Source organism: Cibotium barometz, chromosome 12 (assembly GCF_041138505.1).
Source record: "Cibotium barometz isolate CiBa-2024 chromosome 12, ASM4113850v1, whole genome shotgun sequence".
Taxonomy (NCBI): domain Eukaryota; kingdom Viridiplantae; phylum Streptophyta; class Polypodiopsida; order Cyatheales; family Cibotiaceae; genus Cibotium; species Cibotium barometz.
Genome location: NC_141057.1, coordinates 12,760,861 through 12,785,912, shown reverse-complemented (window position 1 = coordinate 12,785,912; position 25,052 = coordinate 12,760,861). Strand labels below are relative to the sequence as shown.

The 25,052-nt window shown below is 38.9% G+C and overlaps 1 protein-coding gene across 1 annotated transcript in view; it reads right to left on the bottom strand.

The window, feature by feature from the left end:
• Positions 1–4,574, bottom strand: part of LOC147633073 (SWI/SNF complex subunit SWI3C-like) — a 59,476-nt gene extending 54,902 nt beyond the window's left edge. Inside the window, exon 1 of the mRNA XM_086806084.1 lies at positions 4,175–4,574. Within this exon, the coding sequence (XP_086662210.1) occupies positions 4,175–4,244 (70 nt within the window). The 5' untranslated portion in view covers positions 4,245–4,574. The remainder of the gene's footprint in view (positions 1–4,174) is intronic.
• Between the last annotated feature and the right edge of the window lie 20,478 nt (positions 4,575–25,052).

Here is a 25,052-nt window from a genome sequence, read left to right as displayed (position 1 = left end):
CACATGGGCCCAGTTTCCACTCCAAGTTGTGTACCTTCTTGTTCAGATATGTCTACATGACATCCAAGTGCGAGATGCACGTGACACAAATAGCCTTGAATATGCCCACAAGACTTAACCTCCAAACCCTCCAACACAAAATAGGATGTGCCCAAATGCAAGAGATTAGGGGTTTAGCATAACTAATTTCATCCCAAATATCCAATGGGTTGTCCTCCAAATAACCATATTTTGCCCCATATGTGATTTAAGACCCAAAATCTTACCCCAAATGGGATGTAGACCTCGAAATCTTGCCCCAAAATCTAATTAAGACCTCAAATTCCTGCAGCTTAAATCATGAAGTTTAACATGAGATTACCAACCAAAAACCCATGTTAAGCTAACTAAGTCACCACAGAAACCCTTGGCCTACCGCCTCCAAAATCCAAGTAGATAGGTTGGAATCCGAGTGTCTAGCAGCCAAAGTCAAACCCTTCGATCCACAAAAGTCTACATTTAGTATCTAGGCACCTACAACAAGCAACCCTCCCAAGTAGAGCCCCCTTGCCTTGCTTTATTTAAGATTTCAATTACAAAGGGCACTCTCAAAGGTGAGGGGAGAGAGTGAGAGTAAGTACTTTTTTCGTGAGGTTTTGCAGAGCTAAAGGGAGACCAGCAGTGGCCATGCTCTATCACAAACGGGAGACCCGAAACAATAATAGACCAACACTTCAAATACCAAACAGAGTATGATAACACAACAGAAGAACCATAAATAATACAATAACACCGCACTGAGCCGCAACGGTTGGCCCCCATAGGAACTTCTTTATTGAGAGAGAAGCTTTTACAATAAACCAAGATGCGGGTGCATACAGCACCGGATTTTCCACAAAGCATCAACACAACTCTTGCCCAAATCTCAACCTGAAGCCAAGATACAAACATAGCACCAAGAGCCATCCAAAAAACTGCCTCAAAAAGCCCAGAAATAAGTCGACTAGCCCTATCAAGCTCTGGGAGAAAGCGATCAGCCATCTGGCTGCCTTGGAAGAAATCGACCAGCTCTCTAACTGCACTAGAAGAAGTCGACCAGCTCTATGGCTGTCCTGGAAGAAGTTGACCAGCCCTATAAGAGATATGGAGCAAGTCGGCCAGCCTTGTAGGACATATGGAGCAAGTCCGCCAACAGAGGAAAGAGAGAAGGTTCCAGAGAGATACACCTCCTCAAAAACAATCCCAATCCCTGCTTTAATAGAGTCGACTAGCTGTATTTGCAACACTTTTCCCTTTTTGCCCAGAATAGCTGAGCTTGCCCAAAAATATCAACTTTTTAGCTTTTCTTGGCTTGTACTCCAAGTTTTAGCCTAAAAATATCAACTTTATGCTTTTCCCAAGTTTGTTGGCCAAGTTACAAGTAGGCGCCTCCTTTTGTCCACCTGTCCATGCCAAAATATCATATGTCTAGCCCATCTTTAATAATATGTGAACACACCAACTTATAAACATTATAAGTCACTTTGATGAAAAAATCCCATGCTGCTTTTGCTGTGTGGCCATATTTTAGGCCAAACTTTACCGATAGATGCTTCAGCTTTCTTCTATGGAAGATATCCCCGTTCACACCTTGGTTCCGCTCAGTGTGTGAAACATTGGTCAAGACTGGTGAAGAGACCAAATGGTGACATGCTCCATATTTTAGATGACCACTTTCTACTAATTAGATTGTCATGTGCAAGAATTGCCATGGACATTCTCACAAGCTAATCCAGAAGGGGCAGCCAGAAAAAGATCAGTTAGAACCAGAATTTAGGAGCATCAGGTGCAGAAGAGGCTAGTGTAGACTTGGAGCAAGGCATGGAGGACATGAAGAGGATGCTGTTGGCTGCAAGAAGGGACTGTCGACTGCATGAAGGATGGCATCGGCTGTACCAAAAGACAAGGCGACTGAAAGCGCATCATTACATGGGATTATGACCAGTCGGCGCTGCATTCATGATAAGATAAGCCAGTCGGCTGACCACTCCAATGCTCCAAAGGGCCTATAAAAGGCACAAAGTGCTCATTGTTATGACCATTCAACTCCTTATGAGTTGGGTCCTAGTTAGGGACAGATCTAGGTGTTTATCACCTTTTGTTTAAGGCAGCTTAGGGCTGCAGACAAGTACCCTTTTTGTACCATATGAATATACTGAATTTCCAGCACATCTCTCTCTCTCTCTCTACTCTCTCTCTATATCTGCGTTTTGCATCAGATGGTTTCCAAGAGTGTTGAGGGCTGAAAGAAGACTCCCAGAGCTTCCGCGTGTTACATTGGTATCAGAGCATCAGGCTCAGCAAAGCTAAACACTGAATCAATCCCAAATGATGGTGTACAGGTCCAAGGTACAAGAAAGTACACGAATTCAAAGCCCAAGGCAAGGAACAGAGATTGGGAAGAGCTCCCAGGAGGTTTGTTGGTGGTGTTCCACAAAGCCAAAGGGGATGGCAGTCCTATGAGCCAAATAGGTTCTCGGGCAATGGTCCCAAGGGAGGATTATCCTCCAAGGGGTGATGTGAGAGTGCCAGACTCATTTCTCAAGAATGAAGACCAAGACAGTGTTCAGAGTCAGGGCAGGAATGGATTGTGGACTAGATGGAACAGATGCATAGATCTTCGTTTGAGACAGAGTGGTTTCCAAGAGTGTTTAGGGCTGAAAGAAGACTCCCAGAGCTTCCGCGTGTTACATAGATGGTGTGGTCCTTTTTTAAAAATATTAAATAAAGCAAGTCAAGGGGACTCTGCTAGAAAAGTTGCTTATTGCAAGCGCACGGATATCCGTGAAAACGTGGACTTTGTCTGATTGGTGAGTTGAAAGGGTCTGACTTTGGCTACCAAGCCCTCATATTCCAACCTATCCACTCAGATTATGGAGGCCAGGAGATTTTTGTGGTGACTCAATTAGCTTAAGCCAGGTTTTCGGCAATTTACCCCATGCTAAACTCTGCAATTTCGAAGTCTTACATAGATTTGGGACAAGATTTTGACATCTAAGTCCCGTTGAATGCAAGATTTTGAAGTCTTAATCACATTTGGTACAAGATCTCATTACCAAAAAGACAACCCATTGGAATATTTGGGATGACATTAGACTCGCAACAAGACCCTAATCTCTTAGATTTGAGTAGAATTTCAACTTGCAAGTACTATCTCTTGCATTTGGACACATCCATTTTGGGTTGGGGGATTTGGAGGTTAAGTTTTGTGGGCATAGTGAAGGCAATTTGGACCCTATTGTGATGAGTTTTACTTGCATAAGATTACCCATTTCAATTTGCTAGAAGGTTCAAACTATGGGACATTTTGTGGATCCCATTCTTAACATATGAATCAAATTGCCCCAAAATCCTAATTTGGGAAAATTTATGCTCTCGAAACCCAATTGCCCAACTCATGCCACCCAAGAAATCATGAACGACCAACAACTAAGAAATCAGATGACCAGTTCATGCCGCCCACAAAACCCTAATCTACCGAAACGGTGTTTAACTCATGCTGCCCAGAAATCCCTAGCCTAGCAATCAGGTGCTCAACTTGCCCAGAAATCCCTAGCCTAGCAATCAGGTGCCCAATTCATGCCACTAAAGTGGTGTCCCCAATTCAAGCTGCCCTAATGTAGCCACCAAGTGTCCAATTCGTGCTGGCCAAAGCCCTGATGTTGCAACTGATGTGGCCTAAACCCCACCTAATATTTTAGTTAAATGCCCAACTCATGCTACCCAGAAACCCTACTCTAGCAGTATACCACATTTCACATGGACATATGTGATTGAAGACCAAATTCAAGACAAAAATGGGGGGTACGGAGGACAGTAATTAAGGCCCACAAATCCAACCCAAAAGCAACAAAAACGATTAATAGAAGACAAAAGAAACCGAAACAGGAAGCATACCTGAGGTCACAGCAGCACGGCGCACGTGAGGGGGGGTGGGGGGAAGGGAGGGCGGGGGGCGGGGCGGGGGGGTGGGGGCAAAGAAAAAGACAGGGATCTTTCTCACTCTCTGAAAAGAGGGGGCCAAACGGCAAGAAATGGAGGGTTTGACTTGACTCGGAGTGGGAGAGCGAGCTAGCTTGCAAGGCCTAGAGGGGATAGAAAGAGGAGGGTGAGGGTAGTAAAATAAAGAAGAGAGAGAATGGGTCTATCGACTTACCAGGAGGGTTGGCCCCAGCAGGGCGTGCTGCCATAGCTGCGTGGGTGTGTCCTGCCACAAACACACGCATCCGCACACACCCTCAGCCCAACACACTACCCAACACCCACACACAAAACCCAGAAGCACTAGGTTCTTCTGTTGATGTTACTGCCTACTGTTTTAATCAGATCCATCATTCCCTCCCACATTGTTTTGCTCCTTCCAACTACAGACCAGCCATTACAAGAGACACATATTTCTACTATTCTGAAGTAACCAAAACACCTATGCTCATTACCTCAGCAGTCCAAAAACGCCACATATACCATTCTAAAGTACCCAAAACAGCTATGCTCGTTGCCTCACCACTCCAACCATCCGGATCCCTTCACCCCAAACGCCACAATTATTTAATAATAAGTTAAACTTCTGCAGCTATGCAACTATATGCTGGTTTTTTATTTTTAGATGAGTTGGTGTAACTCTATGGCTCTCATCTAGCCTAAATAGCAAAAATTTCCCTAACCCAGTACAACCCCAAATATATATATATATATATATATATATCAATCAAAAATATGCTCTCTCCTAAGTGCACCCTCTATCTGCATGCATGACATAGGTTACTTCCATCTGCAAATATGCAGAGTTTGAAACCCATGGATGGCCCAGTATTTACAACCATAGGATATGTTTGATAGAGCCCAACACAGAGTCATGAATTAAGAATTGGATCCACCAAATATCCCATAGTTTGCCCAAATGTGAAGAAATAAACCTCCTAACCAGACAAAATGGGTAATCTCATACCAATAAACTCATGACAATTTTGCCCAAATAGCCTTGAATATGCCCACAAAACTTAACCTCCAAACCCTCCAACCCAAAATGGGATGTGCTAAGTGCCCAAACACAACAAATAGTACTTGCAAAAGTTGCCCAAATCTAAGAGATTAGGGTTTTGCACGCCTAATTTTATCTCAAATCTTCAAACGGGTTGTCTTCTTGGGGTAACCACATCTTTTCCCAAATGTGAAATAAGACTCCAAAATCTTGTCTCATATAGGGTTCATGCCCCAAGTCTAATTAAGACCTCAAAATCACGTAGTTTAGCATGGGTTTATCTACCAAATATCCCATCTTAAGCTGACTAAGTCACCACCACAAAAACCCTTTGGTTATTACCAAAATCCAAGCAAACATGTTGGAAACTAAAGTCAAAACCTTCATCAGCCTACCAATCAAACAAAAATCCATGCTTTTACGGATATCCACACTTCCACAGCAAGCAGCCCTCCAAGCAAAGCCCCCTTGCACCACCACCTAATCAGTAAAAATTTAACCTCCATTGCAGAGACAACACAAAACCTCACGAAAAAAGTACTACCCTCACTCTCTCTCCTCCTTTAAGAAACTCTTGAAAGTCATGGCCTCCGCTTCTGAAGTCCATGCTTTATTTATTTAGTCTTAGTTGGATTATTGCATGTAATAAAACTATATTTTATCTTGTCTCAATGGGTTTTAATCTACACTACACAAACATGTGGGCATTTGAATGTGCACCTATGCCCTCAATGCAAGGAATTTTAAAATTGGAATGTGGAATGAGAACGAGGTAATACTTGCATATGCTCTCATATGAAGCGCACATGCCTAGGTTTTTTCAGGCCATCGATTTTCACGCAGGCAAAATAAATGCTACTTAATTTGAAAGATTATGCACATGTTACATCGTGTATTGCAAAGGTTGCAAAAGTTTTTCAGGCTTGACTTGAAAGATTATGCACATGTTATAGCATGTATTGCAGAGGTCATAAGAGCAATGCATGCTAAAAAAAAAGAGCTCGGAGAGTGTGCATCCACACACATATCAAAGGAACCATAGGGTTTGTACTTGGTCTTGAGCCTGCCGACATCTTAGGCAGAAAAATATTTCTCAAGCACCCATCTTGCATCTTCACGAGGATGATTTTGGAAAGTCGCTAAATATTTGATATATTGATTTTTCCAGAATGAGTTGATGTAATCTGATGATCAATGATAGCATATGGAAGCAAAACTTCTTCCTCACCCTCAATAATAGGTGGTTCCTCATACACAGGATGAGTGGGAAGTGATCCCTTGAAAGGTTTTAACAAACTCACATGAAATGAGTTATGAATCTGCCCCAATGAGAAGGTAATTCAAGTTTATATGTAACATCATTGATTTTGTGAATCACCTTAAAAGATCCATAAAATCTTGGGGCAAGCTTAACAGTTGGAAATTTTTCAACACTCTTAAGTCGATGCTTTTCAATTCTCAAAAGTACATAATCTCCAACTTCAAAAGATATTGCTTTACATTTACGGTTTGCTTTCTTAACATATTGTTCTTGAGCATGAGCAATATAATGTTTTACATCATTCAAAATGCTACTAATATCGATAGTGAATTGATCAGTAGCTTCAATTTTATGGGAAAGTCTAGTTGTCGAAATAGGCAAAGGTTTTTCATACAAAATTTCGAAAGAATGAGGAGTTTTATTGTAAGCAAATTGGAGAAGATGAATGTACTTATCCCATGAATTAGGTTGTTGGGCAACATAGGCTCTAAGTAGATCCAAGATAGTACTATTAGTAACCTCAGTTTGTTCATTAGTTTTCGGTTGGAAAGCTGTGGAAAAATCTACCTTAGTGCCTAAGTTGGAAAAAAGAGTGATCCAAAAGTTACTACAAAATCTTGGGTCTCTGTCAGAAACAATGACTTTTGGCAATCCGTGATGTACAAAGATTTGTTTGATAAACATAATCACGGCTTGCTGAGAAGTCAAAGTTTTCTTACAAGGTAAAAAACATGCTTGCTTACTTAAACGGTCAACTGTGGTCCAAATCATATCATTATGACTCGATGTAATAGGCAAACCTATAATGAAGTCCATAGATATTTGTTCCCAAGTATCGTCCTTGGGTCTTACCTTTGTAGCTTTTAATTTTCTAACAAACAGAACATTTAGCCACAAATTTTACATCTTGTTTTTAAGATAAGGCCAAAAGAATTCTTTAAAGACTAATTGTAGATTAGCTAAAACACCTCGATGACCCATATATGGTGGTTAATGCATTTCCTCCAATACGAATTGTCTGAAAGGTTGTGCAATACACAATCTCTTTTGGAAGAAAAGATAATCATCATGGCATGAATAATCGCCAATAGGGTTCCACACTTTGAATAACAGAAATGTTGTGAACACTAGGACATCTACTTAAAGCATCTGCCCCACTACATTTTCTTTGCATGGTTGATATTGAATCATGGGTTGAAAACTTTGGATAAATAAATCCCATTTGATATGTCGATTAGAGATCAATGGCTGGGTCAACAAATGACGAATGCTTTGCTGGTCTATCTTGATTAAGAATTCAGATCCCATTAAATAAAATTTCCAAAGTCTTAAAGCATGCACAACAATAGCTAATTCTTTGTCATATGTACTATAATTTCTTTTTACTGGTTTGAGATTACGACTTTCATTAGCAATGGGATGTCCATCTTGCATAAGGATAGCACCAAAGCCTTATCCACTTGCATCAGTAACTACAACAAAGAATGGTCATTGAAGATCTGGTAGTGTAAGAACTGGTGCATGGGTCAATGCTTTCTTAAGTTCAGAGAAGAAATGATCCTATCTACTAGTCCAATCAAAATATCTAGCTTTCTTAAGAAGTTTGGTCAAAGGATGTGCAATGTATGCAAAATTTCTAACGAACTTCCTATAGTAACAACATAATCCAAGGAAAGATCAAAGTTCGTGAATATCATGTGGTATAGGCTAATTAGCAATGCTTTCGATCTTTTTGGGGTCTACTCGAATGCCATCACAACAGAAACAATGTGCCCTAGATATTGAATTTCATCTTGAAAGAATTTGCTCTTTTCAGAATTGACCTAGAGGTGATTCTCTTGAAGAAGTGAGAACACTTTTTCTAAATGTTGTTTGTGTTCTTGATGATTCTTATTGAAAACTAAGATATCATCAAAAAACACCACAACAAAATTTTGATATTTCAAGAATATTCTATTCATCATTCTGTTGAAAGTAGCCAAAATCTGGATGTACATTACTCTCATAACCTGGTGGCTGCATTATGTACACTTATTTGTTGCAGCCATAGTAATGATAACTCTCACAGTTGCCATTCTTACTACTGGGATAAATGTCTCCTCAGAGTCTATGCCATAAGTTTGCGTATAGCCGTTGGCAACAACCAATCTTGCCTGCATTTGCATCCGATGCTGCCATCTCCTCATCCATGGCATCTTCCCATTTTTTATTTTTAATTGCCTACTCAAAGCAAGTGAGCTCAACCTCCTGTATTGCTTTTACCATGTAAGCATAACGATGGGTTGTATATCCATCATATCTTGAGAGCTTCAAACCCTAGCAAGCAAATACACACACACGAGAGAGCAAGCAAATACACACACACGAGAGAGCAAGCAAATACATACACACAAGAGAGAGCAAGACACAAGAGAGAGATGGATAGCTAAATTTTTTTCTTTCTTCTTCTTCTCTACTCAACCAACATAACATAAAGATAAGAGTACACACTATATGGGTTAGTACTCAACTACTACAACATACAAGGGTCGGTCCATAATGTGAATCTGACTAAATGAGGTGGCGCTATATCTATGCCAATCTCTAGTAATCCAAAATGGCTGTCACAAATCCTGTCATCTGACTGGCCGGCATATCACCCATAATCTCACCAACCATGCCAATGGTGTAAATGCGGAAGCTATCACCCAGGCGGGTTATCAATGTCTGCCGTAGCACTAGTTGAGCTCGATATCTCAACACAGTAATGAATTTCCTTTGTTGCTCTTTGTCCTTGACTTTTTCAATTACTTGAAGCTATAAAAGAATGTCCCATTTTTTTTTGATGTAGGCTTGGACATTTTCTTTCTCGACTTGCGTAGAGTGTCCCATCGTTAGCGTGCCTTAGCCTTGTACTGAGATGGTAAAAAATGATTCTTTAAGAGTTTCTGGAACTCTTTCCATGTTGAAGGTCAATGTTTACCCTGCTTGATCACATTCCACCATAAAACAGCACTTTCGATCAAGTGATTACAAGCATATTTAATTTTATCCTTTTTTGAGAACTTTTCGCCTGAAAAATAGTCATCTAATTGGCTAAGCTATGCAATAAGAACTCATGCATCCTTCTTGCCATCATAATTATGGAAAGTGAATGCCTTTCGACTAATTCGTGAATCTTTCTAGGAACTCTAAGTACGCAAGGTAGCTTTGACAGTGTGCCTAACATGATCACTTTCCTCCTTGTCAGAGTTGGAAGAGATGCTTGCGCTTGGAACGCTTCACTTGATGCTCTAGTTTGCGTCGGAGCTCACGCTCCACTAGCAATTTGCTCTTGTAGTGCTAAGATTTGCTCTTTCATAATGGGTTGTGCAAGTAGAGTGGCCATTGCAATTAAATAGATACAAAAGTGCGATTTAATAATGAAAATAAATAAATGAAGATGGAAAACTTAGCTCTTGAATCATTGAACTCGTCGCGTCAAATGGTTGGTCTAAGCACCATCCTCCAAGAATTGCCGATATTTCTTTGATGTCCTTCGATGCCGAAAATCTTATTGCAAGAGGCTTCCAAAATTTTTTTTTTGGAAAAAGCAAAGAAGACTCTTTTGAATTTTTTATGCAAGATCCTAAATTTTTTCCTTTTGTAAAACTCCCTTTCTTGGCTTTTTGAGAGCTTTTAAAAGCTTTAGAAATATAAGCTTTTATCAAGAACACTGTTCGAGCAAAATAGGTAACTGACGAGGGTTACCTAAAAAGATTTCCTTCCAAAATGTGTGAAATCTAAAAAATGGCTTAAAAACATAGTTTTTTGAAAACACATCTAGAATTCCATGTATAAATTTGAAAATTACATCAATTTTGCTATTACAAAATGACATAGGAGTGTACATAACTCAAAGAAATATCAACCTTTTTCAAATATTTTTTATATAAATTTCATAAATGTAAGATACTTTTTTAATGGATTTTCTTGGGACAAATTCTACCACTGCATAAATATGCATATTATTTGACAAGCACTCAAAAAATATTAGAATACATAACAATATAAGCTCCATAATTCATGAAAAATTCTACAAACATCCTTGAGTCTATTTCTAGACCCAAATAGCAAAGTCTTTAGTATATACTTACCTTGACAGTTTGCATGACATAATTATTTGCTCTATTATGTATAAGCAGATAGTGGGCATGATATACAACTAATGCTAAGAGTTCAAAGAGGTCAACTTATAGGTGTGCAAAGATAGAATTCTATTCATATCTATATGTAGAAGATGGTAACTATGGAGGCTCTGAGTAAACCTAAGCATGTTAAAAGAGTAGAAAATTGAAATATTTTTTTGACGGGACAATTTTAGAGACAGACATCATATAGCCTATGGGTGTAAATTTTGACCCACATAGGCATTTGTTTTCATGAAGGAAATTCTTGTTATATAATATGGATAAGGGTGGCGAGAAGAAATTGTAGCCTATATCATGTACATATGTGGTGGTGGCAAAAATTCATAGTATGCATATGTTGATGTTTGATCCATATAGCCATTATCATATATGTAGATGATGGTATATCTAAGAATAGTCTAGGAATGAGCTCTAGTTATAATTATTTAGAGTACATGTGAAGGATGTTGAGAGATGGTATGTCTAAGGGTAGTGTAGAATGAACTATGGTTATAATTATTTAGAGGACATGCGAAGGATGCTAAGAGATGCAATCTTCACTACATTGTCTTTGTGTACAAAGAGAAAAGAGAGGAGCTTAGGGACTCTGGAATGCTGGTAGAGAAGAGCTTGGAGCTTTCACGATGACGGTAGATTCAAGGTTTTCTATGTTGGAGAGCATACTACTGCACATAGGCATGGCAAAGTCCAGGCTCACATGCACCCCCTCCTCGACATAGATTGTCCCACCATGTGTATCTACTTATAGTTCTTCAGCTTTAAAATTAAATTGTATAACGAAAATCAGGATTGGCAAATCAATCGACTCGTGGTTTTTCAAATCAATGGAGCCTTGCACATTTGAATTAAAATCAATGGATTATAGGTCATCATGGATTATCTGGTCTAGCTCTTCTGCTATCATGAATTTTTGGCATCTACTATGTATCGATATTATTTATGATACAAAGGTTACATGGTTACATAGACAAGCATGTTTTTTAATGACCTCCTCTCAACTTTGTAGTCAAAGGTTGCGACCATATGTGTTTTTCAGGTCCTTAGTGTTAAGCCTATGTTCTACCTATATCACCTTAACCTAGGTATATTTTTTCTTTAATTCAATGATTTTTTTTTAATTTTTTTAAAAGATTTTATTGGCTAATATATAATATTTAGAATGAGCTTTTACAGATTTATTGGTGATAAGAATAAAAAATAATTCTCATAAAAATGTAAAAATATTTCAAAGTTAAGAAAAATAGCCCCCTAAAAGTTGATGTTTTACATCAAAGTTGATGCAAAACATCAACTTTTTCACACAACTTGATGTTTTGCATCAAAGTTGATGCAAAACATCAACTCTACCATAAAACTTGATGTTTTACATCAAGTTTCAAATGCTCCGGAGAAAGTTGGAGGATCGGAGGTCGATTTTCACAAACGGTTTGTTTTAGCGATTTTGTCCGTGATGTCATGCTCAGATAACCTATTCCACAAATTTTGAGTACCAACATGACTATGTTTCGATGCGATGTGCAAACGTCACAAAGTGATTTGTTGATACAAAACATCAACTTTTCCACACAACTCGATGTTTTGCGTCAAAGTTGATGAAAAACATCAAGTTTTATGAAAAAGTTGATGTTTTACATCAAGTTGATGCAAAACATCAACTTTCTCACAAAACTTGATGTTTTCCATTAAAGTTGATGCAAACTTTCTATGCAAAAGATCAACTTTGTTTTGCATCAAAGTTGATGCAAAACATCAAGTTTTATGAAAATGTTGATGTTTTATATCGAGTTGATGCAAAACATCAACTTTTCCAAAAAACTTGATATTTTGCATCAAAGTCGATGCAAACTTTCTATGCAAAAGATCAACTTTTTTACAATACTTGATGTTTTGTATCAACGTTATGCAAAACATCAACTTCCCACAAAACTTGATGTTTTGCATCAAGTTGATGCAAAATATCAAATTTTCATAAAAGTTGGTGTTTTGTATCAAGTTGATGAAAAACATCAACTCTTAGCTGAGAAGTTCTTACTCAACATTAAGTTGGCAGCAAATGCTATAGCTAAAACATCCTTACCATGTGTAGTAACCAGTAGGATTTGAACCTAAGTCCTTGCCTGATATTTTACAAAAAAGTATTTTGAAAAGTATAAACTTTGTTTCTTAAAGCGAGCTTTTTCATGCTTTCTAAACTCATTTAATAACTAAAATTACCATTTAACCCCCCTTTTTGTCACATCAAGGACACATTTTCTTTAAAAATGAGTGTGTAATTATTTTTCAAAATTATACAACTTTTAAATAGCTTATTCATGATATTTTAAAATTCATCTGTACGTAACGAACTCTTTTTAAAAAGGTATATATTATCAATTAAGAAATTGTGATACTCAAGAGCTTCAAAGTGGATTTTAATACTGCTCTCATCAAGAGCCAAAATAAGATTTTATAATTAAGATAATAACTATATCAAGATAACGTTTTTGTAATATAATCATATAAATAATTTTTTATAATTTCACTCTATAGCACATCCTCAATAAAATAAGATTTTATAATTAAGATAATAACTATATCAAGATAACGTTTTTGTAATATAATCATATAAATATTTTTTTATAATTGCACTCTATAGCACATCCTCAATCATGCTAACATGGCAGATGACCCAAGGAGTCTAAGCTTCAAGTGTACACATAGAAGAAAAAAAATGTATTTGTGGATAGTGAAGAAGAGGATGCCTCGTCTACCTTCTCAGGGAAAGGCACATCAACTAGTGATGTTGTAGCAAATGATTATGAGGAACCATACTATGCCATAAGCTATATGTTTAGAAAATAGCTTATTTTTATAGTTGTATCATTTTTTTAAATGGATTGTGTTGGAATTAGGGTTGCAGGAATGCACACACAACTTCAAGAAGATGAGGAAGCTTGAGCACAACACAGTAGTATATTATGAGTGCCAAAAATGAAAGATAACAAGCCCTAGAAGATAATGGGCGTATATACAATGCACGGGGGAAAAAACCTCCTAGTGAGGGAAAAAGTGCCCCGGCGGTCCTAAGTGTGTTCACACACATCACTACTATAATATGGTAACAAATCCCCCCTGGAGTGATGCGGTGAACAAGAGCTAGCACTCATGTATAGGGAAGTGTCTAGCTATGTGGACGAATCCACAAAAGGGAGTAAGCCCAAAGCTTTGCGAAAAGCTTCGAACTTCTCACGAGGCAGAGCCTTTGTGAAAAGGTCTGCAAGGTTATCCTGTGTTGGCACATAAGCCAAACTGATCTCTCCTGCAGAGAGTCTCTCCCTGACATAATGGTAGTGCACCTCAATGTGCTTCGTACGAGCATGGAACACTGGGTTCCGCGCAACTGCCAATGCGCTCTGACTGTCAGTGAAGATGGTGGTGGCAGATGGCTGCCCAACACCCAAATCAGCCATAAGGCGTCTGAGCCACACACACTCAACCGTAGCTGTGAAAGCTGCCCTGTACTCAGCTTCACAACTAGAAGTGGCCACAGTAGGTTGCTTCTTGCTCAACCATGATATGCATGAGCTTCCAAGCATGAAGCAAAAACCACTCGTGGACACGCGTGTGTCATAACAACCAGCCCAGTCAGAATCTGAAAAAACATGTAAATCTGGCGGCAATGATCCCCCCTTGGGATAAAACAACCCAAGATGCCGAGTACCACTCAAATAGCGAAAGATACGCTTCACTGCCTGCCAATGCTTAATGCCTGGGCTATGCATAAATCTGCTCACCTGTGAGACTGCAAACTGAATGTCTGGCCTCGTAATGCATACATAAATGAGGCAACCAACAGCTGTCTGATAGAGTGTGACATCAAAGTGATCTCCAGCATCATGAAGACTCAACTTCAAACCTGTCTCCATTGGAGTAGCAATAGGCTTGCAGTCTTCAAGGCCAAATCTCCGCAACAATGTTTCAATATACTTTGTCTGACACAAAGCAATACCTCCATCACACTGCTTAAATTGTATCCCCAAATAATGATGCAAATGCCCCAAATCTGACATCTCAAAAGAGGCATTCAAATCAGCCTTAAAATCAGTAATATGACCTCATTTGGTCCTGTGAGCAGCATGTCATCGACATAGAGAGCAATGATTAGATGTAGACCATCCACACGTTTAACATACAAAGTGCTTTCTGTTGGACTATTCTGAAACCCATGTGCAGTCAAATATGCATGTATTTTTTCATACCAAGCTCGTGGAGCTTGCTTTAAACCATATAAAGCCTTTTTTAACCTGCACACTTTGTTTTCCTGCCCTCTTTGAACAAAACCACGAGGCTGCGATACATACACCTCCTCATGCAAATCTCCATTTAAGAACGCAGTCTTTATGTCCAGCTGATGTACATTCCAACCATTATGAGCTGCTAATGCACAGATGCTACGAACAGTGGTCATACGACATGTGGGAGCAAAAGTCTCATCAAAATCAATGCCCTTCTCTTGAGCATAACCTTTTGCAACAAGCATAGCCTTATGGCGATCCACTGTGCCATCAGGCTTACGCTTCAATTTGTATACCCACTTAGTGCCAATGGCCTTCTTGCCAGGGGGCAAGTCACATAAAGACCATGTACTATTCTTCATAATAGCATCGTATTCTGCTTGCATAGCAGCCATCCAATTTTCTGAACTTTGTGCCTCATCAAATGAAACAGGCTCACTTTCATCGCACATACTAGAAACAGCCAATGCATAACAATCTGACGCATAAGAGGCACCATGAGAGCCAGAACGAGTGCGACTAGACAAAGGGGCATCCAACTTGCTGTCACGCAAAGTCTGCACCAGCCATCTAGGCATATTCCTAGAGCCCTCAATCTCTTGTCTCTCATCCTCAAGTGCATCATGCACATCTGCATCAGATATAGGCTGATCTGTGCCATCATTTAAAACCTGCATAGGCTGAAAAACTGCCTCGTGAGGTATTGCACTTGACTGTGCACCACTGAAAAGAGGCAACAATGTATCATAGACATCACGTGAGCTGATATCTGTCTCCTTAGTACATGAAACCAAGGGCTGAACTGCATCTTCCACAAATACAACATCACGGCTAACCAAAATGCGCTTTGTCTGTGGATGATACAAACGATAGCCTTTGCTCTCAGCACTATATCCAACAAAAATACATTTGACAGCTTTGTCATCCAATTTTCTGCGATGTTGCACAGGCACTAATGCATATGCCAGGCAACCAAAAACACGTAAATGGCCAACAGATGGCTTGCGGCTATGCCAAGCCTCATATGGAGTGACAACCTGTAATGCTTTGGTGGGACACCTGTTTAGTACATAAGTGGCACACATGACAGCCTCAAGCCAAAAACCATGTGGTAGACTTTGACTCTTAACCATACATCTTGCCATTTCCATGAGAGACCTGTTTTTTCTCTCAGCCACACCATTTTGCTGTGGTGTATACGGCACTGTACATTGGTGTTTTATCCCACGCTCAGCCAGAAATGCATTAAATTCTGAAGACATATACTCCCCCCCTCGATCTGAACGGAGGGTGCCCATCTTACTTTCTGACACATTTTCAGCCATAACCAAAAACTGTTTGAAGCACAAAAACACTTCGGACTTTGCCTTCAAAGGATATACCCATGCATGCCTGGTAAAATCATCAATGAAAGTCACGAAGTAAAGGTAGTTTCCAAATGATGGAGTTTGCATGGGACCACAAACATCACTGTGAACAAGCTGCAATCTGCGTTCAGCTCTCACTGATCCATCTTTGGGAAAGGAAGCACGCTGCATTTTACCCAATATGCAGCCCTCACAAACATGCTTGACAGGTGCCTCAAGCTTAGGCAAAGAAGACACCATTTCAGATTTCTGCAGGCGCAGCAAACTTGCAAAATTCAGATGACCAAAACGTGCATGCCACAGTTTTGCATCTGAAATAGCCTGCATATCCATAATAGCACATGCTGAATCCTCTACACACTTGCCATCCATATTGAGCTTATACAGCCCTCGACATAGTGAACCAGATGCTACAATGATGTCACCACAAGAGAGATCATGAACAGTACATCTGTCATCCACAAATTTTACAACCAAACCTGTTTTGGCAAATGCGGAGACTGACAGCAGATTCTTTTTGATCCCTGGCACATACAATGCATCAAAAAGTGTAAAGGTGTTGCAATTTGCAACATTCAGCACAATCTGTCCAACTCCTTTAACGGGATAAGAGGAGTTATTGGCACAAGTGACAGTATTCCCTGTGGGAGCAGACTCAAGGAAAGTGAATAAACTGCGCTGCGAGGTGATATGCTTAGTGGCACCACTGTCAAAGTACCATACATCTGAATCTACTGCAGACATACATGTGTCATGCAAAGATGGGTCATAACTGCACTGCGCATTGAATGCCCATTCTGTATCTAGCACAACATTAGCAGATTCATTGTTAGAAGGAGAGGCATCTGCAACAGCCATACCAGCCTCTTTCTTCTTAGCCTCTTTCGCAGCCAGCTTAGGACACGCTTTGATGACATGATCATTTCCCTTACAGTACTTGCAAAATGTCTTCTGTTTGTCACCCTTCTTCTCATCTTTGTCTTCCTTCTTTGGTTGCGCAGCATTTGCAGATTTCTGCTTACTAGAAGAAAAGCCAGCTTTACCTTTCCCGCTTCTCTGACTAGCAACGAAAGCTTGATCTGCGACACGCATAATATTCCTGTTTTGCCTTGACTGGTCTTCTTGCAGCAAAACAGAAACTAACTCCTCAAATGATAAGGCATTGGGATTGCCTTTCATCATCAAGCGAAGAGTGGAAGCAAAACCCTGATAAGAATCTGGTAGACCATTCAAAACAGTCTGCACAAGTGAACTGTCTGACAGGATTTCATCTGCAGAAATGAGCTGCTCTTTGAAATCCTTGATCTTTGTCAAAAAGCTATCCATAGAATCACCTTCGTTCATATGCTCACTCTCCAACTGTTTTCGGAGATAAGCAACACGAGCCTCATTTCTTGCCTGATACAATGTGGCAAGTACATCCCAAGCATCCTTAGAAGTCCTGCAGGAGCGAATATGTGGGATAATGGTACGTTTGACAGACAGCGCAATCAAGGCATGAGCCTGCGCATCTCTACCATCCCAACGAATCTGCTCTGCTGAAAGTGGTGGTTCTCGAACAGCTGCTACAGCACTTGTGCCTGCACCATCATCAACAGTACCTGTTTCTGATGTGTTTGCAGCATTCCCAGCCACAATAGGACGTGCATCAATACCCTGCACAATGTTCCATAACCCCTTTGCTACCAATACATGTCGCATCATATATGCCCACAATGGATAGTTGGTGCCATCCAACTTATCCTCAGCAGCCAACATGCGGAATACATCATTGTTGTCAGCCATGGCCAATGACTGTACTACTAGATGTAAATGCTGTCTGTAAGAGGTAAACCTGTATAAAATCGACCTGTGCTATGTAGCACAGCCCAAAACAGATGAATGGGCACCTGTCCTGCAGATTTTAATCTTGACAGAAAATCTGCACAGTAGGACGATTTTGCCTGCGCAGTACTTGGAATGCAAAAACGGAGGGCGAAATGACTCCAGATCAAAATTCTGAAACGAACTAGCCCTACGGGCTATCCCACGACATATACTAACCTGCAGACGCTCGTGAAACCTCGTCGCAATCGGAGGAGATGAAGCGGCAGGTGCCGGTGATGTTGCCCGGGAGGAGGAAGCCTGCTCTGATACCAATTGTTGGAATTAGGGTTGCAGGAATGCACACACAACTTCAAGAAGATGAGGAAGCTTGAGCACAACACAGTAGTATATTATGAGTGCCAAAAATGAAAGATAACAAGCCCTAGAAGATAATGGGCGTATATACAATGCACGGGGGAAAAAACCTCCTAGTGAGGGAAAAAGTGCCCCGGCGGTCCTAAGTGTGTTCACACACATCACTACTATAATATGGTAACAGATTGAAGATGGAAATAATAAACATTGTCTCTATTTTGGCATGTTTTTTGAAAACTTATTGTTAGATTTTCAATTATAATATCAAAAAGTAAGCAAAATAAAGTCTTTTTTTTCATGTCAATTTTTGTAAAAAAATGTGTAAAGTGCCCAAAATATTATCGTTTTTTGGTAGTGTTGTAGACCACTTTTTTAAAAAAGGTAAAAAACCAAACCTGATGCTAAATGTTTCTCGTTTTCAAGAAATATTACCTATTTTGTTCGCTTCGCAACAACAGTGTTCAAGTTTATGTACACGTTAAGCTTTGATAAGCTTATAGCTTTAAGCTTTTCTCTCTTTTTTTTTAAAAAGAAAAAAGAAAAAGAATCTTATCATGTTTAGCTTTGTAAAGCTTGCAAATCTTTTAAAAGAAACAAAGGAGTCTCTCTAGAGAACATGTGCAGTGTGGCTGCGCAACGATAAGGAAGAAGGCAAAAAACAATTTCAGGCCGAATTCGAACTGCCCACTCTGTCGCCACCACCGTGGAGAGAAGAACAGAAATTGAAATGTTTCTTTTGTCGTTTTTACAAGCTTGGATTTAATCCAATTAATTTAGATTTTTAATTAAAAATAAATCCATCTTGCAAGAGATTAAATGATTTTCAAAATAATTAACTTGTAAAAGCTTAAGCACTCTCCATTATGGATTTCTCTCTGCAACAATGGTTTAGCAATGTGATTATGGGGCTCAAACCTCCTTCAAGAGCTGATTCCATCCATACGGGTAGATCATGCAGAGGTTATGAATTAGGAAAAACCATTTTTCAAGAAGAAAGTTGTTTTATGGTTTTCTGCAGAGTGGTTTACCACCCCCTTTATCCTTTGGTCGTTTCCCCTTGGATAATAGAGTGCAACACTTCAAAAACCTTTGAATCAAGCTTTCAATTCTTGCCTCCATCTTCCTAGACCTTTGCTCTGATACCATTTTTATGGATCCAATTTCTAGGAAAATAGAGTTAAAAGAAACTTACAAGAATTTGATTAAATCAAATCAAATACCACATGTCCAATATATTCAATATTTGAGTGAAAAAATAATAATACTTAGCTCACAAAGCACGACTTCAATATTGGGTGCAATCACCCCCCCTCATGTGTGTGGCCTTTTCCCACACATGAGTATTTATGCAATACTTTATTCCAGATTAGGCCATAGCCTCCAAAAATACAAAAAGGTGCTTTTCTTACATAACACTCTCTTATGCTCTAAATAGAGTGTCCATAAATTGAGGCTAGGGTTTAAAGCATATCACGCTTTACAAAATATTAAAGTTCAAGTCTATGCTTGATAAACTAAGGCTTTCCAAATAAATCAAAATGTGCATAAGCTTGTTTACAAAAATGTGTGCCAAGTAATAATTATGTGCGAATTCTCCTCAATCTTTGAAATACTCTTCACCTATAAAATAACAAACAATAAATTGGTAAATAAATATTTTATAAGTATACAAACCATAACCACACACATGTTTGCTAGGCATAAGTAACCCAGGAATCACCCTTCTATACAAACTAACTAAAACAAACATTAGAGGCCCCAAACATACGTCAATATCCACCAAACATATTAATATTTATAATGGCATCACCCATGATATTAACATGATTTGGCTTGACGCAAAGATAATCCAAAAGATGGTAGAATAATATTTTTAAGAGGGCTTAAAATATATTCCCATAATAATGCCCTAAAGAACACACCTTCCAAGGCTAAAAATTGAACCACACTATGGTGTCCTAAACTACCTAATCCCAAGGAAGCATAGAATTGAGTCCAAGGGTTTGTCCTTCTTATGCCCTAAAGACTACTCCTTCTAAGGCTACAAATTTACCTACTTTATTGTAAAGGTATCCTTTCCACATGTTAAAAGACATTTGAGTTGTGCTTAAGAATGTCATTTCACTCCCAATCTATGGAAATTGGAACTAGCTAAGGAGCAACTTCAAGTGCTAATTCTCTTCAATGTCATTTCACTCCCAATCTATGGAAATTGGAACTAGCTAAGGAGCAACTTCAAGTGCTAATTCTCTTCAATGTAATAACTAGCCAATAAGTGGGAGTGATATTATAATCATATATTTAAAGTGTTCTTAATAATTATATTGGTGGCCTATACAATGACTTCCCATGCTTTAGCTAGATTAAGCTCCCTTACTATGCCTAAAATTTGGAAAGACACCCATAGTTTTCTCCATGACTTTCCCACATAACAAAAACTAGGCAGATTTGCTTTTATGCATGAAAAATAGCATTGCCATGTGGAGTTTCAATGTTATAGTTGGCCCAAGATCATTACATTTTTCTCAATTAATCAATTAATCCTTCTCATTTCTTAATTATGCCTTCTTTGGCATAGTTTTAAAATATGGACATAGTTCTAGTGTGTGAATGGTGAAAAGCTACGTTAACTTTACTTTAGGCTCATTAAAACTATGGCACCCTATTAATTCAACAATGTGAGCACAAGAAAATTTATGAAGTGGCTTATACTAACAATAAAGATTAACCCAAAATCAACATCTTAGGTGGGTTATTTTCCTCTGCATATACCAACATCTCTACTACATGTTATTTGAGCACGATTGACAGTAGACAGATGGCTTGTTTGGTTGGCTGAGGCAAGAAACAAGCCCAACCATTCTCTAAATTTGATCCAACGGTAATCTGAGATGCATCAAAGTTCTCATTCAAATCTCCTTTAAGGGACCCCCATAACAAACCTACAATTGATAGTAGAGTAGATGGCTTGTTTGGTTGGTTGTTACAAGCAAGCAACAAGCCCAACCATTCTCCAAATTTGCTCTAACAGTAATCTTAGCTACATCAAAGTTTGCAATCACAAAAGATCCTTTAAGAAACCCCCATAATAGACCTACGATGGTCTCCTTAGTCACATTGTATGAGAGCCTTTACAACTATGTGAGTACAATAGTAGTTGTGCATAAAGACTTGAGCAACATTGTCTTTTTGCTCAAAGCAACATTGCCCAAATAACTTGATATGCTCCTTTACTCCCTACATCACCCATGGGCATCTTGAAGCCCTCACATTGAGAGAATTTCCATGGGAGACTTTTGATTTGGATGGAGTACCTTGGTGTTACTTCTTTTTCTTAGACACCTACAAATTGAAAATTTTAGACTCTTCCTTTGGCTTCTTCTTCTTGACATTGAAAATTTGGACTCATCCTTTGGCTTGCTAGTTGTGATGTGGTTGCCTTTCTTGCACGTGCGGGTTCACCAACTCCATCACATAAAAACTTGATGAGATCCTAAAAAATTGGCATCCCTTCTTTCTCTTGTTCTTTTTGTTTTAATTGGACTATACTTGGTCACCAAATTTGGCTACTAACTTGGGCTTATGATTTTGAGACTTTTGTATAATTGCTTTAGGTAGTCTATAAGTGATTAGGATTCAAGTGGGAATTTTTGTTAGTTCATCCCATATAAAAGGATACAATAATCATTACAAGAGATGATTCTAAACATTGAAATTGCTACTAACTTGGGCTTATGATTTTGAGACTTTCGTATAATTTCTTTAGGTAGTCTATAAGTGATTAGGATTTAAGTGGCAATTTTTGTTAGTTCATCCTATATAAAAGGATACAATAATCATTTACAAGAGATGATTCTAAACATTGAAATTGAAGGCCAGTTCATTATTCCACTTCAAACACCATGAGGCCAAGTGCACAACTTTAAAAAATGTTTTTCTTATTCCAAGCATCACAAAATTTTGACTTTTGTTAGGCAAATTGTTGAGTAAGGCAGCATACAAGTCAAATTTAATACAAATGGTTCTTTCATTGAAATGTAATGGAAAAATTATTGGTTGAGGAGAAAGAGAGGAAGGGCTCTTTAAGCTATAGGTATGCAATCCACATTATGTAAATTTCTCAGCTCAAACTTTTAAAGATTACTTGTAGCCATTTGTATGGTATTGATGTTTGGAGGTAGGCTAATAATGGGTTGGACACTTTTTCACTCTTTAGGAGGTTTTTTCCCCTAAACGTATGTGCACACTCTTATGAGTGTGTGTAGTGACCTTATCATGTCATTTCACTTGTACTTCACTCAATTTACTTTTAGTGTTGTGCTTCTATCGATCTCCCCTTGCTTCCTGCATCTATGTGCGTGTTGCTATCTTTATCTCCACTCCAACAATTGGTATTAGAGTGGGTTCTCTTGGCTTCCCCTTGTCATCTTCTCCTCGAGCTGCTCTTTTGGTTGTCTCTTAGATTGAGATATACTCTTAGGTGGAGAAGGTATACCCAATAGTATATTGTTAACTATGTTAACCAATTGTTAACTACACTAACATAGTTTGGCGTGTTTCAAAGTGTTTCGAACATGTTTTGGGACATTTGGTAAGTTTTAAGCGTTTTGGGATGTTTGGTATGTTCTTGAGCATTTTGGGTGCATTTTTAGAGTTGACTGCATGTTGTAAGGTTTTCATAGACATCGCGGGGAGAGTGTCAATTCGAACTGCTTTTGTTTGATTTTTGGGTTTTTTGCACCGTATCAATATTTGGTGTGTAGATAGGGCCATCATCATTATCAACAGCTTCAACATCATCATCGATTTTTGCATTCTTGCTAAGTAACATTTCCACACTCTACATTGCCATTTTTCATATACTTTACTTGTTTCCTTTGTTATCAATGATATACTAGCAACCATCTTGGTTGCATTCAGTAGCATTGATAGTATTTATAGGTAGTTGGGATATTTGCATTTTATGTCAAAGATTAGTTATTTGTAAATGGTAGGTAGCGATGTATTTGGGATGCTTTCCATTAAGGATAAGCTTAACGAGATCAACTACCCATTGTGGTCATATACGAAGCATCATGTATTGGTTGCTAAAGGGCTTTGGAATGTCACCATTAGCATTAAGACGCGCCCTATCTCACCAGCATAGGATAGTACATATAATAGTAGTTTAAATGTGATTGTGGAATTTTCCTCCACACCTCCCAGGTGGGATGGTATACGGATGTACATGTAGATGCTTTAGTGGCACTTCCTATGAAAAGAAGCATTATTCCTCATATTCACATTGATGTAAAACTGCCAAGTAGGCTTGTGATACACTTTTGATGCACTTTACTAAGTGTGTTAAAAGCAGGATTAGGATGCACTTTACTAAGTGGGTAAATGAGGCACGAGTGACCTACTTGCATAAGTACTTAGAGTTCGAGCATAGATTTAATGGATGAGTTCCTTATATAAATCAAAGATCTCAAGGAGAAACTTGCATTATTGATGAGGCCTATCCGGATAGTTCATTAGTGTCTCTACTATCCTCGTAGCTTTTCGAGATTCATACTAGGGTTTTACATCCACACTTTGGCTCATGATGAAGGGTAACCCTAATGGCCTTACGTTTGATGAGTTGGTTATTATAGTGCTCTTATAAGAAGAGTTATCTCCACAAAACTGAACCAATATATGCATGTGGAAGATCGTGCATTTGTTGCCAATAAAAAAGATAAAGGCAGAGCCTTTTCTTAAGGGTGGCTATAAGCCAAAAAGGCAGAATCAACCTAATCTTCTAGATGTACATAAGGCTTCAACAAGCTTACATGAAATACACTGTGGACCTTATCATGGTAGGCGATGTTATGGTAAGAAAAATACTTCAATCGGGGTATTGGTGGCCCATGCTCTTCAAAGGATGTGACAAGTGGTGTCAACGTTGTGAAAAGCCACGTAAGAAAGACATGATGCCACTACATTTCAGAGTCAATCAACCTTTTGAAAAATGGGGATTATATTTCATTGGCCTTATTAGTCTTGTTACACGTGACACACAAGCACACTTCATCATTGTTGCCAATATATTATGTAACCAAATGGGCTAAAGTAAAAGCTTCCCGAAAAGTGGATGCCATGGTGGCGACTGCTAAGTTTCTCTATGAGAACATCATTACCCACTTTGGATGTCCATTTAAGCTAGTGAGTGTGATCAAGGTAAGCATTTCATCAACAATGTTATAAAAAATCTCACTAACACATTCATGATCGCACACTGTAAGTCAACACCATATTACCCACATGCAAATTGTTGCCATATATATAGGCAGTGATGTGTGTGAACACACTTGGGACCGTCGTGGCACTTTTTTCCTCTTTAGGAGGTTTTTTCCCTCTTTAGGAGGTTTTTTCCCCCGGCTTGTATATACGCCCATCATTCTAGGGCTAACTTATCTTTTGTACATTGACACAATCTAATACACTGTGTGTTGTGTGCATTCTTGTTTTCTTCTTCTCCAAGCTTTGTGTGCTTTCCTGTAACCCTAATTCCAACAATTGGTATCAGAGCAGGCATCGGCTCTCAGGGCTACACCGCTAGCACTCTCCGACTCACGTTCTCTGATTGAGGTGAGCTTTCACGAGCACTTACAGGTCCTTGTACTCTGCACATAAGCCCCTAAGACTTGGCGTTCTCAGAAATTGCATCTGAGGTCGTTTCGGGCTCCGTTTTTGCAATACAAGTTCTGTACATGTGTTTTCGTCTGTGCAAAAATTTCGACAGTGCAGTTTTCTACAAACAGGCATATGTATTCTATTGTG